Source organism: Macrotis lagotis, chromosome 2, assembly GCF_037893015.1.
Source record: "Macrotis lagotis isolate mMagLag1 chromosome 2, bilby.v1.9.chrom.fasta, whole genome shotgun sequence".
Taxonomy (NCBI): domain Eukaryota; kingdom Metazoa; phylum Chordata; class Mammalia; order Peramelemorphia; family Peramelidae; genus Macrotis; species Macrotis lagotis.
In genome coordinates, this window is record NC_133659.1 from 219,017,115 (window position 1) to 219,043,494 (window position 26,380).

Below are 26,380 nucleotides of genomic sequence, written 5' to 3' on the forward strand. Positions count from 1 at the left end.
ATACATTTTCTAGTTCAAATGTTCATCTTGTTACTTCCTTTACTAATGGGGGTGGGGGGGAAATCAGTGAAGGTTCAAGCCTCAATAGATTACCTTAAATATTTATTTCACCTAATTTTTTAGTCAATTAAAAAGAAAAAGCTGCTTTTCTACTTACCATAGGTCTTTCGTGGTTTTCATCATCATTTAAAGCTGAGCGATACTGACTTAAATGACAGTATTCTTTTCCCATGGGACAGAGGGCTGGAGGCTCAAGAGGATGGTATGGTGGCTGCAAAGGGATAGCTGAACGAATGGGCTCACCCAATTTTTTAGCATTTGAAGTCAGACTCTTGGAAGAAATTTCTGTAGATTCAACAGATGCAGCTAATTCTTAAGAAAAATATTGAGAAATGATTCATATGTAGCAACTACCTGAATAAAACATTAGCTATCTATTTTAAGTTAATGGAGAAAAGAGGACAGTACATGCTAACAAAACATGTATCAGTACATGTTAACAAAAGAATAAACTATGCAAAAGAATAAACTTCTTTGCAAAAGAATGTTTAAAAGTGATTTCAACATAACTAACATAGATGACACATCAATACAATATGAGGTACCGATTGTTTAGTGAGTGGAATACTTTCAAATAACTATACTTAAATTTAATAACCATTTGAAAGCTACCATCTGAAATAACATCAAATTAGAAGATAAAAATGATGTCTTAGATGAAAAGTTTGCCTTAGAGTTAGAAAACAGTACTTTGCAACACATGATCTCATACTATGGAGCCTATCAAAGGGAGGTCCGAAGCTGAAATTAGAACTAAAAGTAAGAGCAAGTATTTACAAGAAGCATTAAACATATTTGCCCAAGGGAAAATATTTGGTTAGGCTCTTAGAAAAACTGCCTTACTCAGACTCATGTATTTGAAAAGCAATCAGTTATCACAGTTTGAACTTAAGCTTAATATGTCTACTTACGATTATCTTCTATGTAATTAGAAAAACATGAGGTAGAGTTCACAAAACCTTCCTCAAGCTTGGCTCCTTGGAAGGTTGAATCTTCTTCATTCTGCAATTCTTCAACTCCTAGAATAATAAATTTAAAACATTCTGTCATCATCCAACTAGAAACTAAGAGTTTCTACATGAGAGAGAAAGAGTCCTATTTTCAGGAGATTGTCAGCTTGGTTTAATAACTTCAATATCATTATATGGTAAAATAAGTTTGAAAAATTTATTTTGTCACCTGTGACATCATCTCGTAATATGATAGTTCAGAAAGCTAGGAAAACAAATACCAGATCAGAACAATGACTTTCAGAACCAAATGACTTTCAGATCTTAATATCTTTCATTAAAGTTTGTTTTAGTAAGACATTATGGGCTTGAAATTGTTACTACTGTGTATCTCCTTGGCTCAGGGGCACAATCTTTTTTTTTTTTCTTTTTTGGTTTTTGCAAGGCAATGGGGTTAAGTGATTTGCCCAAGGTCCTCCTGACTCTAGGGCCAGTGCTCTATTCACTGCACCACCTCGCTGCCCTATTGCCCTATCTTCAATAGTTCCTGAAGTATAAAAATGTACTTTCTGTCAAAATTATATTTCTGTGAATCTGAGTTTTTAAAGTCATTAAACTGTAAGGCACTATGAGATTATCTATTACAATGAATCATAACAGGTCAACCTGTTTCCGTGTATATATCTTATTACTTTCTAATGGACTCCTTAATTTTCACTGCTGCCCATCAAACCTGCTCTCCACATGAAGTGTATTTATGATCATCTTTGTAATCTTGTGAAAATCTTTTTTTTGGCAAGGTAATTAAGTGTCTGAGACTGGATTTGAACTCAGCCCTCCTGACTCCAAGGCTGGTTGGTGCTCTATCCACTGCACCACCTAGCTGCCCCTCTGGTAAAAATCTTACTTCTAAAATCATACCTTTTAAAAAAACCCAACCTTTTCTAGGGAGTCACACCTACTTTGGAGCTCTATGCATTTTTATGCATTATAATTACTTTGTCAAGGTTAAGTAATTTACAGGCATTTGTACTTGTACCATCTCCTCAATTAAAAAAAAAGTAATTTCAGGGACTTAGAATCATGGAAAATTATACTTGGAAAGGCTAATACTAGACACTAAGATCTAATATTCTAACCCATAGTTTTCTCATCTCTTAATTTGTTCTAGGTCTCTAAGGAAGGAAAGGGACATCACAGAAGCTAATCTAGATGTCACTGTATAAGCTGAGCAGTACCATGATATATTGGAAAGAGCCAAGTTTGAAACCATGTTCTATTACTCATTGCCCATGTAACTTAAGACAAATCACCAGTCCAAATAAGGAGGTTGGAGCAGATGAACTCTGAAGCTTCTTTCAGCTCAAATCATCTGACTGTATGACCTCAGGACTATGTATTTTCACATGCAAAGACACAGTTTTTTGAAAAAATTTGGCGTCTAAAAAAACTGGGACCATCTTATACAGTGGCTATAGATTTTTTACTTGCATTTCCTGTCTTTGGGCTCACTGTTTCGCATTTGTTCCTGGTATATTAGGTTATATTTCACCACATTGTGCCCAGAAATGACTCAGAAACAATTTTTGTACAGTGCTGAATTCAAGTTCAAAGTGATCTAGTTTGCCAAAGTGAATGGAAATTGTGCTGCTGAAGAAAAGTTTGGTCCTCCTCCAACTGAGAAAACAATCCGAGACTGGCTGCGGGAAGAAATCCTACTGGAAAATACCTGGGCAGAAGAAGGCCATGAGAGGCAAGAAGCAAGTCAGCCAAATGGTCTGATCTAGAAAGGGAATTGAAGAGCAAAGGGCAGTTGGAATTACTGTGTCCACAAAGAAGGTTCAGCATGAGGCAGGAAGACTTGCTGATGAAAAAGAAGTAACTGATTTCAAATGAGGACACTTCATGAAACGGATTAGACTAAACATGTGTCCATGCACCAGACTTGCCCAGAGAGAGCTAGTGGTCAACCACAGACCAGAGCACTGAGCATAAAGTCATCAGAGCCTCTCCTAAGACAGTGATTCATCATCAAACACAGATGAGGACGAGCTAATGGAGGGAAGTTTTGAGTGATGAGTTGTATGAATTTTATGATGAATAAAACTTGAGTTCAATAACTTTAATTTTTTCAAATTTAGGGCCACAAAATTAAGGTGTGTCTTATACATGGAAAGTATCATATACACGGGGAGATACAGTACCTCCTCATTTTTCTAAACAGAAGTTTAGGAAGGTGAAGCTGAGGCAGGTACCTGACCTGAGGTCATCCAATTAGTCTAAGAGACTAGAACCCAATGTTCCTTTCATATTACAATGCTATGTTGTCCCCATAACTTGCTTTTTTTTAACTTTATGGTACAGAAGACTAAGGATAATCAATAAATGTGACTATTTAAGCCATTTCCCCCCCATAAATGAAAAAGTCTGTCAGGTTTGCCTGAATCTTTCATATAAAATTTTATTCATTTACATTTAAATTTGCTGGTTTACTAGTGACTGTATCAGTCCTACTTCCCAAGTTAGGGAACAATTGTTAATGTTACTTCTCTTATGAAAATAAATGATTAGATAGGAGATGTAGAAATTTCAAACAATGGTTTATCTATTTGTATTTCAACACCATTCTATATAACAGAATGCTCTAATATCTAATATGATATTCCTAATCCCTTAACATCTTACAGATAGTTTTAATGGGCTACTGTGGCTAAAGCAATTCATTACCTAATGGCAAATCTCCTTTTGATGATTCTCTATGAATTAGGCAGACAGATATGTAGTCTGCAGCTGGTTCTCAACTCAAATCCTTTCTACCTTTTTATAATCTGTCAGAATTTGTGTTTCACTGACAGCTTTTAACAACCCCACAGTTTATTCCATGTTGTGATGGGTCAATAGAATAGTTTTATATCTTAATATAGCCAATTTCAAAGCTATATTATCTTGATTCCTCAAAAATTCAGTAAGGTATAGGTACTACATATATTACACAAGAGAAATTTGAGGCTCAGAGAAGTAAAGTCAGTTGTCTGATCATACAGAGTTGGTAGATATAATTAGGTCTTCAATATTTCATCCACTTGCCATGTTAACTCTTAAATATAGAACATTTTTTGAAATCGTTCTACCCTTGGAGATTAAGTAACACACTTTACCTTATGCTTTTCTTTATGTATTGTTTAGAATCTCACATGCAAAAATCATTATATATGTATTTATTTTGCACAATATGTGTACATGACCAGCTTCACCTATATAATTATATATTATTCCTAGAGGGCAGAATTATTTTAATTTTTGTCCTTGAAGTTCCAGAACCTAGTACAAAGGTTGGATCACATAAAGCACTGGCCCTGGAGTCGGGAATACCTGGGTTCAAATCTGGTCTCAGACACTTAATAATTACTTAGCTGTGTGGCCTTGGGCAAGCCACTTAACCCCATTGCCTTGCAAAAACCTAAAAAAAAAAAAAAGAATTAAAAAAATAACTCATTTAAATAACACTTTAGGATTACATAATACTTTATAAAAATTCTTTGATCCAAGTGACTTATCTAACATCACAAAGAAATACTAAAATTCAAAGTCTATGTTTCTATTACTTCACATTTCACTTTTTTAGTATCTTAAAAATACCAAATTACTTTAACAATTTTATTTATAATTGCAAAATAGTCAACTGTAATTTCATCCTATAAATAAGTTAAATCTTTAAATATAGATTACAAAGTATTTCTCACTACTTTATAATTAGGCTGTAGTTTATAATGTGATTATCATTTTATTTTTTATTTTTTTTATTAGATTTTTTTTTTCAAGGCAATGGGGTTAAGTGGCTTGCCTAAGGCCACACGGTTAGGTAATTAATTACTAAGTGTCTGAGGTGGAATTGGAACCCAGGTGTGCCTGACTCCAGGGCCGGTGCTCTATCCACTGCACCACCTAGCCACCCAATGTGATTATCATTTAAAGTTTCAATTAACTCACCATCTTTCCTTAAAGAAAATGTATGAGCTGTATCTCCAAGTCTAATCAATTCACCAGTGGACTCTGATCCATCTATGTCCCAAGATGGAGCAAAAAGCTCAGAAGATTGGGAAGACCTGAAAAAGTTATAATTAGTCATATTTAGTCACTGACTGTTCAAAATCGCAAGAGGGTTTTCCAAGTTAGGATTCCAATATCATCTAGTTATATAAAGCATGACAATAAGAGGATCGGCAGCCCCTAAACTTTGCCATTTTGTACTTTACTCTTCTGCTGGGTTTAATAATTTGCTACCTTTACTCTCTTGGTTCAACAGTTTCCAAGATTTTTTAAAGGCAATAGCAACAAGTATAATCACAGAATTAGAATTTTCAAACTGCCTGGTATTAGTAAACAATTGTGAACTGAATTTAAATTGAAGGAACCTTAAAAATCATTTGATCCAAGCTTCTCATTTGAGATCAAAGCAGTAAAATGACTTGCTCAAAGTAATGCATTTAGATAATAACATTTTGGATTTTATTTTACAGTCATAAACTTTCAGCTATGCTTCCCACAAAATATCTACCATATTTCCCCATGTATAAGACACTCCCCATGAATAAGACACACCTTAATTATGGGGCCCAAAATGTGAAAAAAAAAATGTATTGCATAAATTTACTTAACTCAAGTTTTATTCATCATGAAATTCAAGGACCTTCTGCTCATAGCTTTCAGGAAGCTTTTGGGCAAGTCTGGTATGTGGACACATGCTTAGTTCATTCTATTCCATGAACCTGTGTGTCAATTGTGACCTCCTTTGAAATCAGTCACTTCTTTTTCATCAGCAAACCATCTTTGTGGACACAGGAATTCCAGTTGCCCTTTGCTCTTCAATTCCCTCTCTAAATAAGACCATTTGACTGATTTGCCTCTCATGGCCTTCTTCTTCTTCTGCCCAGGCATTTTCAGTAGGGCTTCTCCTTCCCGAAGCTGGTCTCCAATTGTTTTCTCAGTTGGAGGAGGACCAAACTTATGTTCAGCAGCAGGATTTCCATTCACTTTTACAAACTGAATCACTCAAGTTAAATTCAGCACTGTAAGAAAATTTTTTCTGAGCCTTTTCTGGGCTAATCTAATGTATAAGTAACAAATGTGAGTGGGAAATACAAGTAAAATCTACAATCACTGTAGAAGATTCTCCCAGTTTTTAGAACTCATATTTTTCAAAAAAGAGTGTGTCTTATACATGGGGAAATATGGTATGTCTAAAAATCAGAATTCCTTGTATTTAAAGTATGAGGACCTGTGAAGCATTTGAGAACCAGAAGATATCACAAAAATCAGTATTTAAGAAAACTGACATTTAAGTTGGGGTTCAAAAAACTCCCTTGGAAAGATTTTAAATTACTCATTTTACAAAACTGTGAAGCATGGCAAATAATGTATCCAGTTTAAGTTAATTACTATCATGTTGTTTTAATTGTTAATTTAATGCTATTAAATTAAATGTTAATTTAATCATTTAACTACCAAGTAAAAGTGAAACTTGTTTTATTAAGTCAACAAAGACAAAGCCTACCTCCCAAATGATGTCATTGCCAGCACTGATCTGGTCTCTTTAATCTTTTCTTCCAATTCTTCTGAAAGCATACTTTGAATTGATTCTTTAGCTACTTGGTCAGTTTCAACTATTTAAAATACATTAAAAAACAAACAAAACCTAAGTGAATACCATCAGATTTGCTACGCAAGTAGAAAGGTACAAGATATTATACTACCTAAACTGATGTACATAAGAATCCCTTCATGGCTTAACTATCTTATAGGTACCCCTCTGATGAGACCGCCATATAAATCTGTTGGACTTAGACAAAAAACTATTGCTTTGACTAGATCTAATATATTTCCAGGGTGGAAGGGTCTGCAAAAGCCGGTCCTGCTTTGCACCTGTCACAAAAAGGCACTGGCATGGGATGGTAAATAAGGTTGTATTGAAGCTTCTGTTATTCTACCACTTCTAACTCTTAGGTTTTTCCTTTAAGGATAGAAGTTTCTATTTTATTTCAAATTTAATCTGATAATCAATAAAGGACAAATGATTAAATATGGAAGAAGAGTAAAACTTTTATCTCATAATTTAATACTGTAAAATGTTAAAAAAAAACTGAGGGAAGAGAATCTAAATGAGTCTTTCCTCAAATTTTTAAGTTCAAAAGTTTTATATGAAACATTCAAGTTCCAACTTATATTCCTGTGAGAAATGCAAACTGGAAATAGTGTTCAATCAATATGATCACTTAATTTTTAGCTAAAGTCTGCTATGAATTATTAAACTTCATTAAGCTAGCTTTCATTAGCAGGTTGTTAGTTTTAACTTCTCTACTCTTGTAAGCCTAAGACCCTTATTTCATAAGACTTCCTCTTTTCTGAGAATTCATGTTCCCCTTTCTGTGTGTTAATTCCTCATTTAGACTCATGCAAACTTACAAAACACTTCATGATACACTCAAAGAAATCAGAGTTGCTTCATTAATCAGACACCTGGACCAATAAGAAAGCCAAGATTTGATATAATTAAAGTCACATGGAGTTGGCAACACCTACCATCCTGTTACAAATCAACCTACCTATAAATATACAATCTATTCCTATAAATATCATAAACATGGATTATTATGAATAAATATTAATATCATGAATCTGCATTTTGATTGTTTTTTTTTTACATTATAAGAACACTCTGTATACTTTCAGGAATATCTTTGTTGGGGAGGCGGCTAGGTGGTGTAGTGGATAAAGCACTGGACCTGGGAGTCAGGAGTACCTGGGTTCAAATCTGGTCTCAGACACTTAATAATTACCTAGCTGCGTGGCCTTGGGCAAGCCACTTAACCCTGTTTGCCTTGCAAAAACCTAAAAAAAAAAAAAAAAAAGAATATCTTTGTCTACCGAGTAGCCACTGACCCTATCTACCGGCAAATGCTAGCTTTGCAAATAAACTGAACATGCTCAAAGTGCAGCTAGGTGCAGTGGATAGAGCACTGGCCTTGGAGTCAGAAGGATGTGAGTTTGAATCCAACCTCAGATACTTGATTTACTAGACCTTGGGCAAGTCATTTAACTCTGCCTTGAATCCAGGACCATTTCCAGATTCATATCTGGCCAGAGGACCCAGATGGCTTGGGAGGAGAAAATGAGGCTGGTGACTTAGCACATCATTTCCTGACTCAAATCCAATTCATATGCTTGCCATGGCCTTCTTCAAGGATGAAGGACAAACATCACATGCTCAGTTCAGAACATTTTTGCCACAGGTTCTCTTTATCTACCTTTACAACATTAGCGTGGTAGGCTTCAATTCCTATAATGCTCATGATTTACACTCACTGAGAGAGATTCTCAAAAGTGTCCAAACTTTTAGCTCTTCTGGGCCACATCACTCCAAAAAACTCATCAAAGACCACATAAAGAATTTAATATTTATTCATGACTACAATGTAACCCAGATTTCCAATAAGTATAATAATAAAACGTAATAATGCTGTATGTCTGGGCTTTGAGGATCACATGTGGTCCTTGGGCTATACACACCTGTTCTAGATGTTTCCCAGAGAGCTGTGCATGAGCTTGCAGAATGGTTATGTCAATTAGTGATGACTCCAATGGGTTAAGGATTTTGTTCTAAGTCATTTAAAGAGGCAAGTAGCAAGTGGATTTAGGGACAGTGGCACAAACAGGATAGAGGCAGACAAACACATACTGGATACCCATAGTATTTATGAACTTATGTAATGAACCTGGATGATAGGGACTCCAAGTTGAGGCAAGAGGTTTCAGGAAATCACTAATCTGCTCAGAAGAGTATGGGAAGACTCTAAGAAGCTCTGGCATATGACTGGGACTTGTATATGCAAAATGACTGAGCTTCTCACCATGCTAAGTCAATCCAACAATAAGCATAGAGTAAGAACTTGCTATATTCCAGGTGCTGGAGAAAAACACAAAGGAAACTATTTTCAAGAAGTATACAATCTAACAGAAGAATCAATATCTTAATAATGTAAGTATAAACAGAATAAATATTAAAAACAGATCAAATAAGAAAGAAATTTGAGGCAGTTTGGGAGGAAAAGCACAAGTATTTGCAGGTGGGGGAGGAGTAAGGCTGAAGAAAGGCTTCATTAGAATGTGCATGAGAGCTAGGACTTGAAGGAAGAGAAGGATTCTATGAGGCAGAGAGAGGAGGGAATGTATTCTAGGCATGGGTTCAATTATAATACAAAGGCAAGGAAATAGAAATGTCATGTGTGAAGAAGAGAGAGAAAACAAGTTTGACGGGACCTAAGTGCAGAAGAGGGAATAAAGTACACAAGTTGAAGAGATAAACTGGGGACAGGTTACACAGGTTTTAAAAACTAAGCATTAATTCTAAGAGGCAATTGGGAGTTGCTAGAATTTTCTTAATAGGGGACTGACATGGTCAGATCTGCACTTAGGGGAAATTAATCTGGATCACAGTGGGGAGAAACTGAAGACAGGGAAGTCAAATAGGAGGCTGTTCCAATAGTCCGGGTAAAGGGTGGTAAGGGTCTGAAATAAGGCTGTCCAAGAGAAGGGGGAGAGACATGAAAGATGAGGAGTTAAAAAGGGCAAGATTTGGTCAATGGAGAGGGTGAGGGTGTGTGTGTGTGTGGATACATATAAACACACACATATATAATCAGGGTCACACAACTTGTAAGGCAGCTAAGTGGTGCACTGGTCTTTTTTGTTGTTTTCTTTTTGCAAGGCAATGGGGGGCTGAGTTAAGTGACTTGCCCAAGGCCACACAGCTAGGTAATTAAGTGTCTGAGGCCGGATTTGAACTCAGGTACTCCCGACATCAGGGCTGGTGCTCTATCCACTGTGCCACCTTGCTGCCCTTGAGCACTGGTCTTATAAAGTCAGGAGGAACTGAGTTCCAATCCAGTCATAGACACTTACTAGCTGTGCAACTTGGGCAAGTCACTTAACCCTGATTGTCTCCCATCCAGGGCCATCTTCAGTCATCCTGTTTCATATCTGTCCATTGGACCCAGATAGCTCTGGAGGAGAAAGTGTGACAGAGCACTGCACTCCCTAATTCAAATCCAATTTATGTGCTTGTTATGGCACATAACCTCCCCTGATGTCAAGGTCTTCTATTTTATAATAACACAATGTGATGAGAGAAACCAATATATAATTATGATATCTGGAGAGTAAAATAATGTTCTAAAGATCTTCATCCACATTAATATCTATTCTGTCAATATCCACTAGCTTAAAGTTAACCAAATCTTCAAGCCCAGTAGACTCTGCAACATTTCTAACTATGTACAGTTCTGCCATTTGTGGAAATATATAGTCATTAGTAGTTTTCCTTCATCATATTTCTGTTCATAATTTCTATTGGATTAAAAACTTTCACTTCTGTAATATTTTTAAAAAATTTGCAGTGACAGATATTCTATGCCTATTTGTATGCATTTATTAAACAACAAAAAGCTTTTAGCCCTGGGAAAATATTTTTTAGACTATAGAATGGATCAAGGATTTTGTTTTCTTTTTTTTTTTTTAAGGTTTTTGTAAGGCAAATGGGGTTAAGTGGCTTGCCCAAGGCCATACAGCTAGGTGATTATTAAGTGTCTGAGACCAGATTTGAACCCAGGTACTCCTGACTGCAAGGCTGGTACTTTATCCACTAAGCTACCTAGTCGCCCCTCTGAGTGACTTCTAAAAAATAATTTCAATCAAAGACAACATACTTTCTCTTGATCTCACCACATGCTTCACCCTTACTAAGAAAAAGAAAAACTCTGTTGCATTCATAGTTAAGCAAAATAAATTTTTGCTTTGGCCTGGACCTAACAGTTCTACTAACGGTGACTTAATGTAACTGTTTTCCCTCAGTCCTTCCCCCCATTTGTCATTTTCTTCTGCCAACTTTGCTAATTTAATGACATCTCAGAATTGTTTTTAATTAGCATTTCTCTACTTCTTAGTGATGTAAAATGTTTTATATGGCTATTCATTGAGTTTATTCCTCTGAAAACTGTCAGTTCCTATTTTTTAATAAATATTAATTGGGGAATGTCTAAATCTTGTAAATGTGAGTAAATTCCTTCTATGGCTTGGAATTTTAGTTACATTATTTTGTTAGTGCAATTTTTAAAAATTATGTAATTAAAATTTCCATTTTACCTACTGTGACTCTTCTCTTATTCATAGATCTGATAGGTAATGTCTTCCTTGTTCCTCTAATTTGATAAAGATGTCATCCTTTATGTCTAAGTCATGTAGCCTTTTGGCACTATTCTTGTACACAGTGAGAGAAGTTAACAATACTTGATTTCTGCCAGACTGCTTTTCCAGTTTTCCCCAACAGTATTGGCTGAATAGTGAATTCTTAACCTAATGGCAGGAATCTTTGAGTTTTTTCCCAAACACCAGACTACTATGCTCATGTGCTATTGTATAACTAATCTTTCTGTTGATCAACCTATTTCTTTGATTACTGTTTTACATATAGTTTTAGATCTCTAGTCAGTTATCTTTTATTTCTGTAAATAAGTGTTCTGTAGTTATATACATACTGTATCTTGACAAGTATTCTCTTAAGTATTTTATAAGTTGTGGATATTTTTCTACCTATTCCTGATGGATTTTATTGGTGGTATATAGAATATATACTGATGATTATGGGGGTTTATTTTATTCGGACTGACTTTTTGAAAAAAATCTGTTTGCTAGAGATTTGACCACACTTGAAAATCTGGCTTGACAAATATGCTTGAAGCAGGAAGTCAGTTTCTGGCATCACAATGAATTAGAACATTGCACCAATGATTGCCAATTAAGAAAAAGCAATAAAGATTGATAAGAACATTTTTTAGAGCAATTTTGAAGCTGAAATATAGATTCCAAGCAGCAAATAAAATTTGCTATTAGAAGACTAGAAACTGTTATGTATTTTGTTAGTTTTAGTAAGTCATATAAGTAACCTTTTAAGGTAACAGGATTAATTGTCAAATAATATAAAGTCAGGTTAGAGATATTCCAAATGTTCAAGACAAGTTTAAAGTAGGACCATCTAGTTAGGCAGCCATTCAATTCAAAATAAAGCCAAACTTTCCATTTAAAAACTCACCTCTATCCTGAGATGATGTCTCACTATATTCTGTAAGGTACTCCAGCAATCCATCAAATATTTCTAAGAGATTTTTAATAGACTCTTTATTTCCTCTTACAATATTTTCTCCTAAATATAAAACAGAATATTTTAAAATAGCTTGAATTAATGTAAAACACATATATTCTTGAAATAAGCACACTTACAGAAAGGATAGGGGATCCTAATCTAGTGGAAACCTGTACTAGAGTGTTATATAAGGGGAAAAAAAACTCTTTAAATTGTCCATCATGTAATTATTTAGCTCCTTAAGAGTAGAGACAGTTGGGGCAGCTAAGTGACACAGTGGATAGAGCACCAGACCTGAAGTCAGGAGGACCTGAGTTTGAATCCAGAATCTGACAATGGCTAGCTATGTGACTCTGGGCAAGTCACTTAACTACAACTGCCTCAAAAAAAAAAGAGTACTGATAGGTTTTTGTTTTTTTTTGCTTTTCTCTGTATTTCCAGGGCTTAACAGGGCCTGGCAAATATTAAGTGCTATATAAATACTTGCTGATGAACATTTATTAGCATTATCTTTCAAAAAATTGTTTTTAATCAACTTAATATGTCAATATGCTACTCCTACCTCCCTTTCTCAGAGACCTATCCCTTTTAACAAAGAATAAAGGGGGGGGGGAGAGACCAGTTCAATAAAACAAGCAAATCAAGTTTGATATTATATGTACTATTTCATACCCTTAGCACCCTACCTTAGCAAAGAAGAGGGGAATTTATTCAAATTTCTTCTTTGGTGCCAAGTTTGGTCATTATAATTTCTCAGAATTCATTTTCAATTTCTGTTGCTGTTTTTTTGCCCCTTTATACAGTTATAATCACACACACATAGACAAAGATATCCATCTATCTATCTATCTATCTATCTATCTATCTATCTATATAAAATGGCTTTTCTGATTCTTTTTACTTTACTTTGCATCAGTTCATAGAAGTTTTCTCATGCTTCTGTTTTCTTCATATTCATCTTTTTCCCCCCCATTATATTAAGAACATTTGTTTAGCCAACATTCCTTTTATTGTTAAGAAAACAATAGGCTGTAATGGCACATTCTCTAGTCATATTTTTACTAAGACAAAAAGCATTTAAGCAAGTTTTTATTAGAGGAAGACAACATATTTGGACTTAGAGGTCCCTAATTGCACATGCAGATGCTGCTTTTTGTTCAGGAGAAATTTGTTGGGCTAGAGCTTGGCACAGTTGATTGACTGCTGCACTTGGAATAAAGACTTACTGTATGACAATGGACAAAATAGCTTAACTTCTCTGAGACTCAGTTTCCTCATCTGTAAAATGGGGATAACAATACCTATAGTACCTATTCTCTGTTTATTTTTTTTTTTTAAGGTTTTTGCAAGGCAATGGGGTTAAGTGGCTTGTCCAAGGCCACACAGCTAGGTAATTATTAAGTGTCTGAGGCCGGATTTGAGCTCAGGTACTCCTGACTCCAGGGCTGATGCTCTATCCACTGAGCCACCTAGCTGCCTTTATTCTCATGGATGGGCATGAGGTAGGGATCATATGAATTAATGTATATAAAATATGCAAATATTTACTATATAAATATTATTATGGTATAAAAGATTGTTTATGCTTATGTCTTTATGCATACTTACTAAGTCCACACTTTTTCATAATCATAAGGGGATTGAAGGAGGGATTCTCTTAAGAGGTATCAAAATTAGTTCTCACAGACTTTTAATGGTATTGTCAATGCAATTCACAAGATGAACTTAAGATCCTTTGGGGAAAAAATATCTTTTGCGTAAAGATCTTTTCACGTTTTTATCTCAGTATTGGCAGTAGTTCAAAACAACATGACAAGAAGCAATGGTGAAAGTTTTGTTTTTAGAGAATTCATTTACTCACAATTAAAATGAATAATAAAGTTCAATTTAGTACCAATCATGTGAGTCAGAAAGAAGGCTTTTTGTTTTAAAGAGCATAAGATAATGATCATTATTTATATACCTGAAGCAAAAATTTGATGGTTATAAGAACTCTTGGGATCAGACTAAAGTTTAAAAAAATGAAAAAAGTAAAAAAAAGGGAATACTCAATAAAACAGAAATTGTGTAGTTTTAAATTTCCTCTCAGGCTACACAACTGTAAGTAACTTTAAGACTGTCTCTGGTTTCCAGGGTGGAGAGAACAGCATCCCATACTATGAATGATAATTATACTCTGAATTCAGTTCCCTTCAATTATTTCTAGCTCCAATTTCCTCATCTGAAAGACATAGATGCCAGGTCTAACTGTAAATAACAGAAGTGTGACATTAAAAACTATGTCATACTACCTATCTTAATTCCTCTGCCTAGTATTCATGGTTCTCTATCTACTTTTCCAGGCTTATTTCAGTTAACTTCTCATTGTTGGAAAACCAGATGAATTAGACCTATTTTTTGCTCCTGGACACACCATGAACTTTCCTATGTTTTTGACCTGACTCATGCTATCTCCTAAGTCTAGAATTCCTTCTTTCTCTCTTTTCTAGTTGAATTTCTATAATTGAATGCCCTTTCTAAGTAGTGTTCCTACTTCCCCCACCTACATCCCTCATAAAAAATCATTACTCTTTACTTCTTATGTAATCTTTGTTTTGCACACATTAAATGCATTTATATAGTAATATACATTATAGTTATCTGCCTTAGTATCTTATCTCCCTGCAAGTCTGTAAGATTCAGCAGGGCAGGAATTGTGTCTTTCCAATTTACTATCTCTGATTTCTAACAAGTACTTTATATTTGAATGAATATATAAACAAAATGAAGCAAAATTAATGAAAAAATTATTTTACTAATCCTATGCCCTCATTTTTATTAATTAGGAAACCAGCCCAGAGAAGTTATGTGACTTGATGATCAAACTGTGGCTGAGAGATTATTGATTGTCTGGGAGAGTAAGTGGTAAAAATATTAACTACAGAATCAGAAGAGACATAGGTTCAAATTCACTTCTGTCATGTTTTACTATGAATGATCATGGACAAAGTTTTTCTCTAAGACTCGGTTTCTTCATCTGTAGAATGATGGTCATAATACATATATAGGGTCATATAAGAATTTATGTAAAGTACTTTTCAACTAAATCAATGTCATCTTATGTAGTGACAGACACAGAGCAGGCAGCTGATAAACACTTATCGACTCTACTTGAAGATTAATTTCAAGGGGTCATAACTCAGGGAACCCAGGTTTTCTGACTATAAATCCAGTGTTCTTTCTTCTTTAGCATTTAAGAAATTTTTATCTGAGCAATTAAATGATGCCTAGGGCTCAAAGAAACAAAATAATTCCCTCAGGAAAAATATAACTGTTTGAATTCATTTTGAGATGGTTCATGCTACTAACCTGTTATGTGAGACAAGCTGACCTGCAAGTAATCCAAGGCCAGAGAATCAATAATTGCTTGTATATTGTGTGCATCATCTTCTTGGTTTTTAGGGATAGTTATGAGGTCTGTGAAGGTAGGGGAAATAACATTATAACTGCAAAATACCAAATTTAGAGAATGTTGTCTAATCTAGGTTTGGAATCATCAGGGGGTCTAGACTAGGGGTGTGAGAGCAGAAATGGAGATGAAGAGGATCATGGGAAATAAGTTATGTTAAAGATGACAGAAAAACACACTGAGATTGACAGAAATAACTCAAATTTTGAAAAAAACAATTAAACTTCAAAGGGAAAAAAACCAAACAGTTCCCTCGGTAAATATGTTTCTTTTCTCTTAAACTCCAATCAAATTCAACTCTTTAAAAGCTGACTGGATCTTATAAAATTTCAGTGCCATTTTAAATATATTTATTCAACAGAGCCATAATTAAATGTAATTATTAAAATGTATGCAAAGTGATTTGGAACATCACTATTGTTCAGTCATTTCTGACTCTTCATGACTCCATGGCTCATAGCATGCTAGGCCCTTCTATCCTCTACTATCTCTTGAAGTCTGTTGAAGTTCACTGTTTCCATAACACTACTTATTAATTTCATTCTCTGCTTTTCTTTCTGCCTTCAATCTTTCCAAAAATCAGGATCTTTCCCAATGAGTCCCATCTTCTCATTATGTGGGCAAAGTATTTAAGCTTCAGAATATCAGATTCAAACGTGGATTTAGAACTGGAAAAGCCCTATCTTGTCATCAGGACATTTTAGCAAGAATGTAACACTTCAGTTGAAATAGAGGGTAGCATTCTCTTTTGCAATTGCAAAAAACACCTAAATAACAGTGAAAGCCCTAGGAGATAAACTATAGGAAAAAACTGTCTCTATGTCTTAATATTCTTAGTTTTAATTTTTTTAAATTTATGTCTTAATATTCTTACCTGGTACTACTTCTCCCAAGATAGAATGATAAAGAGTAATAAACACATTTGCATCACACTCTGAAAGAGACTGTATCCTCAGGTAAATGTGACATTTCAAAAGAAGGTTATTAGCAACTGCTACCCATTCTGGGGAAAAAAGAATGTTAAAAAAAATGTTAGCTAACTAGAAAAAAAGCTGTTTTTAAACTAAAAGTATTTACAAGTGTAGGTAAGTTATAATATAAATGGTTTTCCATAAATAACATACTCTATACAAATTCCTGTATCTTAGTTTTTAAGTAAAAGTTTTTTAAGTTAAAAGTGAATTATAAATATATGCACTACAACATACTGCTTTTGCTGCTAGAATAGAAATAACAAAAAAAGTAATCAGTGTTACAATTGTGCATGGGAGTCCACATATTACATCATTATAACTTTAAATTGTAGCTTATGATGTAAAAATAATGGAACATCGGGAACTTTGAGATGGTGAGATTCTGAATGTCAAAATAGTTTTCATTCTTCTAAGATGAACATAATTTATTATTCCATAGTTTCTCCACTAACACCACTTTCTTCTACATGAAGGTTCTCCCTGTTCTCAAGAAGCTGCTAGTAAAGCTGGAGTAAAAAAAAAATATCTTGCATTTATTTTGTTTATAGTATGTACATAAACACGCTGTTTCTCTCCATAAGTTCCTCGGGGGGTAGGGGTTATTTCATTTTTGTCACTGTTTTTCCCAGGATTTAAGCTCGTAGGAGGCGCTTAGTGTTTAGCTAAATCTGTAAAACTTTTAATTATCATAGAAAAAAAAATTCTCTATCATTCTTCTGCCACTAGAGAAATAACGAGCAGTACTCACTTTCCGAAGCCTACTACAGTGGAGGACATTCTTAGTACCATCCAAGGCTGGGTACAAAGTTGCTATCTGCCTCGGGGCAGCACTAAGCCCGTCATCCCCTTAGGGGATACACCGAGATTGCTTAACACTTTTTCTTTTCATTGGCGCCAGAGATTCTCCCCCCTTCGAAGGTTGCTATCTCCGTCGGGGTAGGGACTCTGCCTTTTTTTTTTTTTTAACTGTGTGTGCCTCCAGGGCTTAGAGGTAATTCATTTAACACATAAAAGGAAAAAACAAAGATTGCGCGTAGGCAATTCCAACCCCAATTCCACACCCAAGCCATCGCGTGGTAATAAGAATCAAGAAAAGGAAGGCTAGGGGTCGAACTTCATTTTCACCAAGTTTTCGGGTTGGAAAAATCTGTTTTGCCTGGGTCCGTGCGACACACAAAGTGTCCGAGATGCGGCACCGAACTCGCCGCTCCCGGTGCCGGCGCGGGCGGCGGCGCCCCCAGGGCACGACCCCAGCCCGGGAGGGTTTCCGGGCTCGGGGACCGCGATGTCCGACCCTCCCTCCGCGGCCGCGGCGGGCCGGGGCCCGGACGCCCCAGGCTCTCCCCGGGCACCCCGTCCGGCGGTGGGGGCGGGGAGGAGGGGCGCGGCCCCGCGCATTCGCAGGGTGCGCCCCCCCCCCCCCACGGGGGTCGGCTTCAGCCGGGAGACTCACCGGCCTCCTCCCGGGCCTCCATGTCCGCGAGAGCTGTGCCCCGGCGTGGCTCGCGGGGAACGGCGTCCTGGAGGGACGGTTGAGGGAAAGGAGTGTGGCGGGGGAGGACGCCCCGGGGCGCGGGGGGAGGGCGAGAAGCAACCGTACGGTAATTGGGGGAAGCGAAGCGGGGACGTTGAAACGGCTTCTCGCCGCTGATTGGCCATCCGGCCGCACTTCCTGTCGCGGCACGCGGCCGGACAGCGGTTTGGGGGCTGCGACTGCAGCTCCCCGCGGGACTGTTCCCGCTTCGGACTCCTCGGGCCGGGGGCTCGGGGGGACAGGCCCAGCCGGAGATCCGGCGGAACCGGCCGATCCGGGGCGCTAGCCGGGGACTTCCGGTGAGCGCTGCGGTCGGGGTGTCCCTCCGCCGAACGGAGCGGGCAAGTAGTGCGCTTGCCGGCCCGGTGGTTTGAGGGTTACGCTCACGTGATGGGAGGAGCCTCCTCCTCCTTCTCCCTGACAGCGGACCGGGGCTCTCGCAGTGGCCCGGCGGGGCTGTCTTAACACAGGAAAACCGGAGAGTGGGGTAGATTATTCCTGACTTGGTGAAATGTAAGGGCGCTCCCCGAGGGAAGCCTCTGTGGGTGGGCTGCTGAGAGGGAGAGCCGAAGCTGGGGGCGGGGAGCCCCCGGAGGCTAGAACATGGCGGCGCTCCGAACGCCCGCGGGTGTTGTGGCCGCGGCCTCCTCCCCTCCCCCTCCGCGGAGGGGGTGGGGCGATGAGGTCATAGAGCGGTTCCCATCGCGCTTTGCGGCGGAGGAGGCGGTCCAGGTATAAAACCGGCTGCCGGGAGCCCTCTGGCTCCTCATTCATTTCCACCGGCCCGCGTTCCTCTTGTTTCAGCCGCAGCCTCTGCCTCGGCCGCCGCCCCCGCACGGCCTCGCGACCGCCCCAGCCGCCTTCCCCCCCTTCCCCCGCGACGCCCCGTTTCTCCTCGGTCGCTCCCCTCCAACCGCAACCATTGACGCCATGTCTGGATACTCGAGTGACAGAGACCGCGGTCGGGATCGGGGGTGAGTGGCGGCCGGTCGCGGCCGGGGCGGGGGTGGGGGTGGGGGTGGCGCCCGGAGGCCGCGGAGGCCGGCCGACACGTTGGTGTCACGTCCGAGCCGCGGTCCGGCGGGGTCCGAGGCCCGAGGCCGAGAGGAGCGCGACGTCAGGCGGGGGGGGGGCGCTGCCACACTGGGGGAGCCCGGAAGGGTCTCCCGACTGAGCCGGGCTGGGCGGACTCCGAAGGCGTTCGGGGGGCCGGAGGTGGGGGGGAGCCGCCGAGACAAAATGCCGGCCCCGGACATGGCGGCGCCGCCTTTGTTACCCCGCCCGGCGGAGGAGCTCAAAATGGCAGCTTGGAGAAAATGTGGCGCAGAGTGAAATGCTAGACAAAGGGGGAAGCGCCGCCCAAGCGGGAACGCGGCCCGGCGGACTCCGCCCGGGGCCGCGACTCCTCCCCTGGTACCCGGCGCGGCCCCTCCCTCCTCCTCGGCCTTATGTAACCGCGGCTACCCTGGTCTTGAGCCCACCCACCGGGGCGCATCGCGAGGCTCCCGGGGGCCTCCCCTGCTTGGGGAGCTGCCGCCGGCTGTCAGCTCGGCCGAGGTGCCCGCCGCGTTCCGGCCGGAAATGTTAGCTCCAAGCGAAGGTCTCGTTTAAAGAGATCGGATTGTTTATCTTCCACCCCCACTCGGGAGGTCCGAGGCTCCTCCTCATCCTTCTGGCTATTGCTTTAACTCACGCAAAAGGGGTTTGTTCCCAACTTTTGGCTAGTCTGCGCCCAGAGGTTTTGTCAGCCCTAGAGAGTCCAGATTCTGCTTTTTCCCTGACTGGGACACCTGGAACACAGCGAGGGTAGCGCTTCTGGGGAACATGGTGAAATTGCTGTCAGTAGGGCTGACTGGTATGAGAAGGAATAGTCCAAAGGTGAAGGAAAAAGTCAAACTAGGTCCTGACTTTAGGAGTACAGTAGCTTAAGTGATACTGAATTGTATCCTTTCCTATGTTGTTAAGTGGTTATATTTTTGAGGTGTCGACGGCGAATCTTTTCTTCCAGGTTTGGGGCCCCTAGGTTTGGAGGAAGTAGAGGAGGACCATTATCTGGAAAGAAATTTGGAAACCCTGGGGAGAAACTCATTAAAAATAAATGGAATCTGGAGGAACTGCCCAAATTTGAGAAGAATTTTTATCAGGAGCATCCTGATTTGGCTAGGCGCACAGCAGTACGTAATTTAAAAGCTTTGATTTTTTTGTTTGTTTGTTTTGGAATTAGAAGTCAATTTAATACCACAGTTGTACTTTTACAACCTTTAGCATATTACTAGATGCCAGCAGGAATGGGGTGGGGAGGGAGGGTGGTTGAAAAGTGTGGAACTCAAAAGCTGATGAAAAGGTGAATGTTGAAAACTCTTTGGATGTCATTGGAAAAAAAAATAACAAAAAGTTGTGCACTGGTAAAGATGATGGTATAGGTAGCAATAAGATGATATTTTTTTTCTCAAACAACAAACTTGAAAACTTTTTATTAGATATTATTAAAAGCTTTTGCTGCATTTAATTTATGATTTTGTTTAGTTTATGGAAGAAGTATCAGTTCATAACAGAAGGTATTGAATTGCAGTTAGTTTGAAGGAGAGGGCATTTGTTAAAAACTAGTTTATAGCAAAGTTTCTGTGTTGAGGTTTTGTCAGCTGTAAGAATCGTAGGAAATAATTTTGTGGGTATATTTTTACATGATTTTTGTATTGCAGCAAGAGGTTGAAACATATCGAAGGAGCAAAGAAATTACAGTACGAGGTCACAACTGCCCAAAACCAATTCTAAATTTTTATGAAGCAAATTTTCCTGGTAAGTAATCATTTGGGTCATATTTCCTGGAATCTCTTTGTGCTTATTAATTTTCCCTAACCTAGTACTATTTTAATTACAGCAAATGTCATGGATGTAATTGCAAGGCAGAACTTTACTGAACCTACTGCTATCCAAGCCCAAGGGTGGCCTGTTGCTCTAAGTGGGTTGGATATGGTTGGAGTAGCACAGACGGGATCAGGGAAAACACTGTCTGTAAGTCTGAGAGATTTTTGAGTGCCATACAAAAACATCTACAAATTTCAAAGTTTATATACCCTGCAATGTTCTTTGTTAGGGTTTGTAGGTAGATGGTATGCTATCCAGGTTAGAAGTATAATTAAAATTATATTAGCTTTGTTTAGGTTATAATGCAACTTTTTTCCCCCCTTAATTAGTATTTGCTGCCTGCCATTGTCCACATAAATCATCAACCATTCCTAGAGAGAGGTGATGGGCCTATTGTAAGTATATATTTTTCATTTGTTTTTATATATAGTTTCAGAAATGATGCAGATTTTAATTATTCCATGGGTTAAATTGCATGACCTTTTAATTTTCACAAAACTTAAAACAATCCATAGGTACTTTGAGATGTTGGGTGGAATGCTTAGTCAAGATTCTCCTTTCTTTATGGCTAAATTTTCTTGCTAATCACCTTACCTGTTGAAATTTTTCTCATGACATCGATAAATTAATTCTCAATTAGCGTCAGGCTATACGTGCTAACAGCTGTTCTTTCTTGTTAGTGTTTGGTGCTGGCGCCAACTCGTGAACTGGCCCAACAGGTACAACAAGTAGCTGCTGAATACAGTAGAGCATGTCGTCTAAAATCCACTTGTATCTATGGTGGTGCTCCAAAAGGGCCACAGATACGGGACTTGGAAAGAGGTTTGTTGTAATCCTTTTCTCTACCACAAAAGGTTTTGATTGGAATGGCATAGGTACTCAAGTTTTTGTTATGTTACTCTCTCCCCGTTATTTTGATCAGGTGTAGAAATTTGCATTGCAACACCTGGAAGACTGATAGACTTTTTAGAGTGTGGGAAAACTAATTTGAGAAGAACTACTTATCTTGTGCTTGATGAAGCAGACAGAATGCTTGATATGGGCTTTGAGCCTCAAATCAGGAAGATTGTTGATCAGATAAGAGTAAGTTGCTTGAGTTTGTTATTCAAACATGAAATGCACTCAAAATTTTAGATGACAAACTCATGTGGTTTTTTTTTTTTTTTTTGGTAGCCTGACAGACAAACCCTTATGTGGAGTGCTACTTGGCCAAAAGAAGTGAGGCAGCTTGCTGAAGACTTTTTGAAAGATTACATTCACATCAACATTGGTGCTCTGGAACTGAGTGCAAATCACAATATTCTTCAGATAGTTGATGTGTGTCATGATGTTGAAAAGGATGAGAAGTAAGGTTTCATAAAGCCTTATGCTTTTTTTTTGAACTAAATATTACTCTGGGGGGAGGGGCTTCACTATAGTATATGACTGGGTACTTTTTCTTTTCAAATTGTTTTTTGTGCAAATCTAAAAATGGTTTAAATAACTTTCAAAAACTGATTCATCTGCTAAAATGTAAAATTGTTTTGGTACAACTATTTTTCTCTTTTAGACTTATTCGATTAATGGAGGAGATCATGAGCGAAAAGGAAAATAAAACAATTGTTTTTGTGGAAACCAAAAGAAGATGTGATGAACTTACCAGAAAAATGAGGAGAGATGGGTATGTATTGAGAAACATGATGGTCGTAGCTTTGCTACCAGTGTTAATAGTGTTTGTGGTAATGCTGCAAAATAGGGAAAGACTTGTAGAACAAATATTGTCCAAAGCTTGGACCACATGCTGCCCTCAAATCCCATTCATGCAGCATTATTATTATGTTCATTTGTAATATGGGTTACAATTGCCATACATAACATGTATATATGTTCTATTTGTGATCCTTGACAACTTTTTGTTAGGTGATAAAGCTCAGAAGAGCTAAAAGATTGGATACCACCCACGTTCTATAGAGTTGGAAATTTGATTTACATTAACTTGAGTTAATAAAGTTGTTTCCCAGACTAAACCAGCCTTTCAATCAGTAAAGGGGCAAATTAACTACATGGAAATCTGATCTCAGTAATTTAACCAGCATGGTTTATTTGAAGAATTTGGGGAGGGGGGAGCGGAAATGATAAAGTACACTGGATTTAATTTTATAATTTTAAAAATCCCATTGTCATTAATTACCTGTGTGATTCTAGTAGACCATAGTTCCTAGTTCCTTCATAAACCAAGGTCGATTTTAAAATCAAATTGTAGGGGGTGGCTAGGTGGCGCAGTGGATAAAGAGTACCTGGGTTCAAATCCGGTCTCAGATGCTTAATAATTACCTAGCCCTGTGGCCTTGGGCAAGCCACTTAATCCCATTTGCCTTGCAAAAAAAAAAACAACCTAAAATCAAATTGTAGAAGTTAATTGTCTATTACCCAGCCAAGTCCATTAATAGCCAAGATTTCAAACTCCCCACTTAGAATCCATATGCTAATATATACAGTTCATAAAACTTGGATAGTGTTAAATCAGTTTTAACTATAGGACTGAATTCATTTATATATTCTGCCTTTATTTTGAATTAGGTGGCCTGCAATGGGTATCCATGGTGACAAGAGTCAGCAGGAGCGAGACTGGGTTCTAAATGGTAGGTTCCTATAAACTTTATGTAAGCTCTTAGAGCTTTCAAAAACTAATGTGTTGCCAATTTTGTTCAATGACTCTGACTTGTTCAATTCTCTTCTTAGAATTCAAACATGGAAAAGCTCCTATCCTGATTGCCACAGATGTTGCATCTAGAGGGCTAGGTTAGTAGAAACACTTCATGACTTGGTTCTCCAGAAACAAAACCAACAACCATTATTTTTTTTTTAAAGAAAGTTTATTGCTTTCTTTAACCTCTGCATTTTTCTAAGTTTTTTTTCACATAAAGGTGCAGTCTTTGTGGCAAGGCCTAGGCATGACAATCGGAGGACTCGAGGGGGATGGAGGACTAGTGATCGGCTGGCTGCTTCCAGTCGAATAGAGAGGTGAAAAGCTGAAAGCATTGTGTGCCAGTAATCTTCAAAAGGCAGAACATACCACCTTAACTACTACACCATAAACTGTTCTCTCGGGGGGAAAAAATGGAAGTTATTCACAGTTCACTCTGCCGTGGTATTTCTTCTGTCCCATGCTTTGCATGATTGCCATGGTACAGCGCTGTTTTGTACAAACTGTTTACTGTGATCTGTGGGTCTTTGAGTTTCAGTGACTTTGCTGAAATGTTGAAGAAATATTTCCAAACTTCAATGTTCAATGAAATTTTTGTTCCTTTGAAAAGGAGAGAGCAGCTTTAAAAGGTACTAGCCTTGTACAAATTGGTGAGTACTGGCACATGAGAATCTAGAGAAGGAACAACTTCTCACACTTAGTCAGTGGGAAAGGAAAGCAGTGCTTTGAAAGTTCCTCCCTCACCTACACAGTAGTCGTCATGTCGAGACCTGCCAGAGAGAGACACATTCTCAAGTGAATCCTGGCTTCTTGGAAGCGCTTGCCTAGACGAGACACAGTGCATAAAAACTTGATGGCTTTTGGGGGACAGGTATGTTTTTCTTGCAGCTGCGGTTGTAAGGTCTTGGCAAGACAAGCAGTGAGGCCTGAATTTTGAACTTCTGATGAGTGTGTAATACGAAGGACCGTGTACATTTTTGCTTAAAGGTCCTCAAATGAACACATGAAGAGGTTGCTGTGAACTTTAGTGGCCCTACTGCGCAGAAGCATTCAGATGTCACTTGATGATCTGTAAGGGGACTTGCTGAGTTGGGAATGAACTAGTGAATATGAATGCACATTTCCTTGTGGTAGGTTATCATGGGGGTGGGTGGCAAGAATTTACTAAGAGATGGAGTGTGCATTTAATTTTTTTACCTCACTGGTATTCCTGCAGAAGTGGATAATCATCTTAACAATATTCTTTTCAGCCCATACCTTCTTGGGAATACAATTGTCTAACTTTTTATTTTTGGTCTGGCTGTTGTGGTGTGCAAAACTTCCTATGTTGCTTTTTTGCCACACTGCAACACTTTACAGATGTGGAAGATGTGAAATTTGTCATCAATTATGACTACCCTAACTCTTCAGAGGATTATATCCACCGAATTGGACGAACTGCCCGTAGTACCAAAACAGGCACAGCATATACTTTCTTTACACCTAATAACATAAAACAAGTAAGCGACCTCATCTCTGTGCTTCGAGAGGCTAATCAAGCAATCAATCCCAAATTGCTTCAGCTAATTGAAGACAGAGGTTCAGGTATGTTTGTTTCTGAAACATGATCATTTGTTACTGAAATAGAAAGTTTGTCTCAAGACAGTCATTTGTCTCAAGACAGTATGTCATTTGCCTGTAATACTGGAGATTTATGAGGAATTAATGACAGATGAAAGGGGATGGGGGAGAAGGAACTTGAGTCTAAAGTATAAATTTTGACTGGCAGGATAAGAGTGGAGATCTGAATTGCCTGTTTGCTGTCTTCTTAACATTTCTTCCCCCTCCCCCCCCCCACAGGTCGTTCCAGAGGTAGAGGAGGCATGAAGGATGATCGACGTGACAGATACTCTGCGGGCAAAAGGGGTGGATTTAATACCTTTAGGGACAGGGAAAATTATGACAGAGGTTATTCTAGTCTGCTTAAGAGAGATTTTGGGGCAAAAACTCAGAATGGTGTCTACAGTGCTGCAAGTTACACCAATGGGAGCTTTGGAAGTAATTTTGTGTCTGCTGGTATACAGACTAGTTTTAGGACTGGTAATCCAACAGGGACTTACCAGAATGGTTATGACAGTACACAGCAATATGGAAATAATGTCCCAAATATGCACAATGGCATGAACCAACAGGCATATGCATATCCTGCTACTGCAGCTGCACCTATGATAGGTTATCCAATGCCAACAGGATATTCTCAATAAGACTTTAGAAGTATATGTAAATGTCTCAGTTTTTCATAATTGCTCTTTATATTGTGTGTTATCAGACAAGATAGTTATTTAAGAAACATGGGAGATGCAGAAATGACTGCAGTGCAGCAGTAATTATGGTGCACTTTTTCGCTATTTAAGTTGGATATTTCTCTACATTCCTGAAACAATTTTTAGGTTTTTTTTTTGTACTAGAAAATGCAGGCAGTGTTTTCACTAAAGTAAATGTACAGTGATTTGAAATACAGTAAAATTGAAGGCAATGCATGGCCTTCCAATAAAGATATTTGAAGACTGATTTTGAAATGGAAATTGTTTACTTTACAGTTGTACAACTTAAGTTAAATGGAAAATGTCATAGATGCTTTTCTGTATCAAATGCTAGTAAAAAGCCTAAACTGGTCTTGCATTTCA

The 26,380-nt window shown here is 38.5% G+C and overlaps 2 protein-coding genes across 4 annotated transcripts in view; one reads left to right on the plus strand and one right to left on the minus strand.

Moving 5' to 3' along the window:
* CEP95 (centrosomal protein 95) overlaps nucleotides 1-18,484 on the minus strand; it is a 33,767-nt gene extending 15,283 nt beyond the window's left edge. The window contains exons 1-8 of the mRNA XM_074224776.1: nucleotides 18,080-18,484; nucleotides 16,527-16,655; nucleotides 15,553-15,660; nucleotides 12,154-12,264; nucleotides 6,565-6,673; nucleotides 5,001-5,116; nucleotides 972-1,079; nucleotides 158-372 (exon numbers count right to left, since the gene is read on the minus strand). Coding sequence (XP_074080877.1) covers nucleotides 158-372; nucleotides 972-1,079; nucleotides 5,001-5,116; nucleotides 6,565-6,673; nucleotides 12,154-12,264; nucleotides 15,553-15,660; nucleotides 16,527-16,655; nucleotides 18,080-18,101 — 918 coding nt within the window. The 5' untranslated portion in view covers nucleotides 18,102-18,484. The remainder of the gene's footprint in view (nucleotides 1-157; nucleotides 373-971; nucleotides 1,080-5,000; nucleotides 5,117-6,564; nucleotides 6,674-12,153; nucleotides 12,265-15,552; nucleotides 15,661-16,526; nucleotides 16,656-18,079) is intronic.
* A 48-nt stretch (nucleotides 18,485-18,532) lies between these two features.
* Nucleotides 18,533-26,264, plus strand: DDX5 (DEAD-box helicase 5). Of its 3 annotated transcripts, XM_074224783.1 has the most exons (14): nucleotides 18,533-18,673; nucleotides 18,965-19,134; nucleotides 20,169-20,334; nucleotides 20,863-20,959; nucleotides 21,042-21,175; nucleotides 21,358-21,423; nucleotides 21,709-21,850; nucleotides 21,951-22,111; nucleotides 22,202-22,374; nucleotides 22,578-22,688; nucleotides 23,588-23,649; nucleotides 23,750-23,809; nucleotides 25,074-25,298; nucleotides 25,554-26,264. In XM_074224783.1, exons 2-14 carry the CDS (start codon nucleotides 19,091-19,093, stop codon nucleotides 25,955-25,957), a joined length of 1,845 nt encoding a protein of 614 aa, XP_074080884.1. In that variant the 5' UTR covers nucleotides 18,533-18,673; nucleotides 18,965-19,090; the 3' UTR covers nucleotides 25,958-26,264. The 3 variants fall into 3 exon arrangements, with proteins under 3 accessions (XP_074080884.1, XP_074080885.1, XP_074080886.1); XM_074224784.1 differs by lacking the exon at nucleotides 18,965-19,134; XM_074224785.1 differs by lacking the exon at nucleotides 18,533-18,673 and having other exon boundaries at nucleotides 18,932-19,134.
* The last annotated feature ends 116 nt before the right edge of the window (nucleotides 26,265-26,380 follow it).

Excerpts from the sequence above, each read along its gene's own strand:
- DDX5 (XM_074224783.1), top strand. The coding sequence starts at position 19,091 with ATGTCTGGATACTCGAGTGACAGAGACCGCGGTCGGGATCGGGG. Across the intron at positions 20,335-20,862 it reads ATTTGGCTAGGCGCACAGCA|CAAGAGGTTGAAACATATCG; the intron begins GTACGTAATTTA and ends TTTGTATTGCAG. Across the intron at positions 22,689-23,587 it reads AGAAAAATGAGGAGAGATGG|GTGGCCTGCAATGGGTATCC; the intron begins GTATGTATTGAG and ends ATTTTGAATTAG.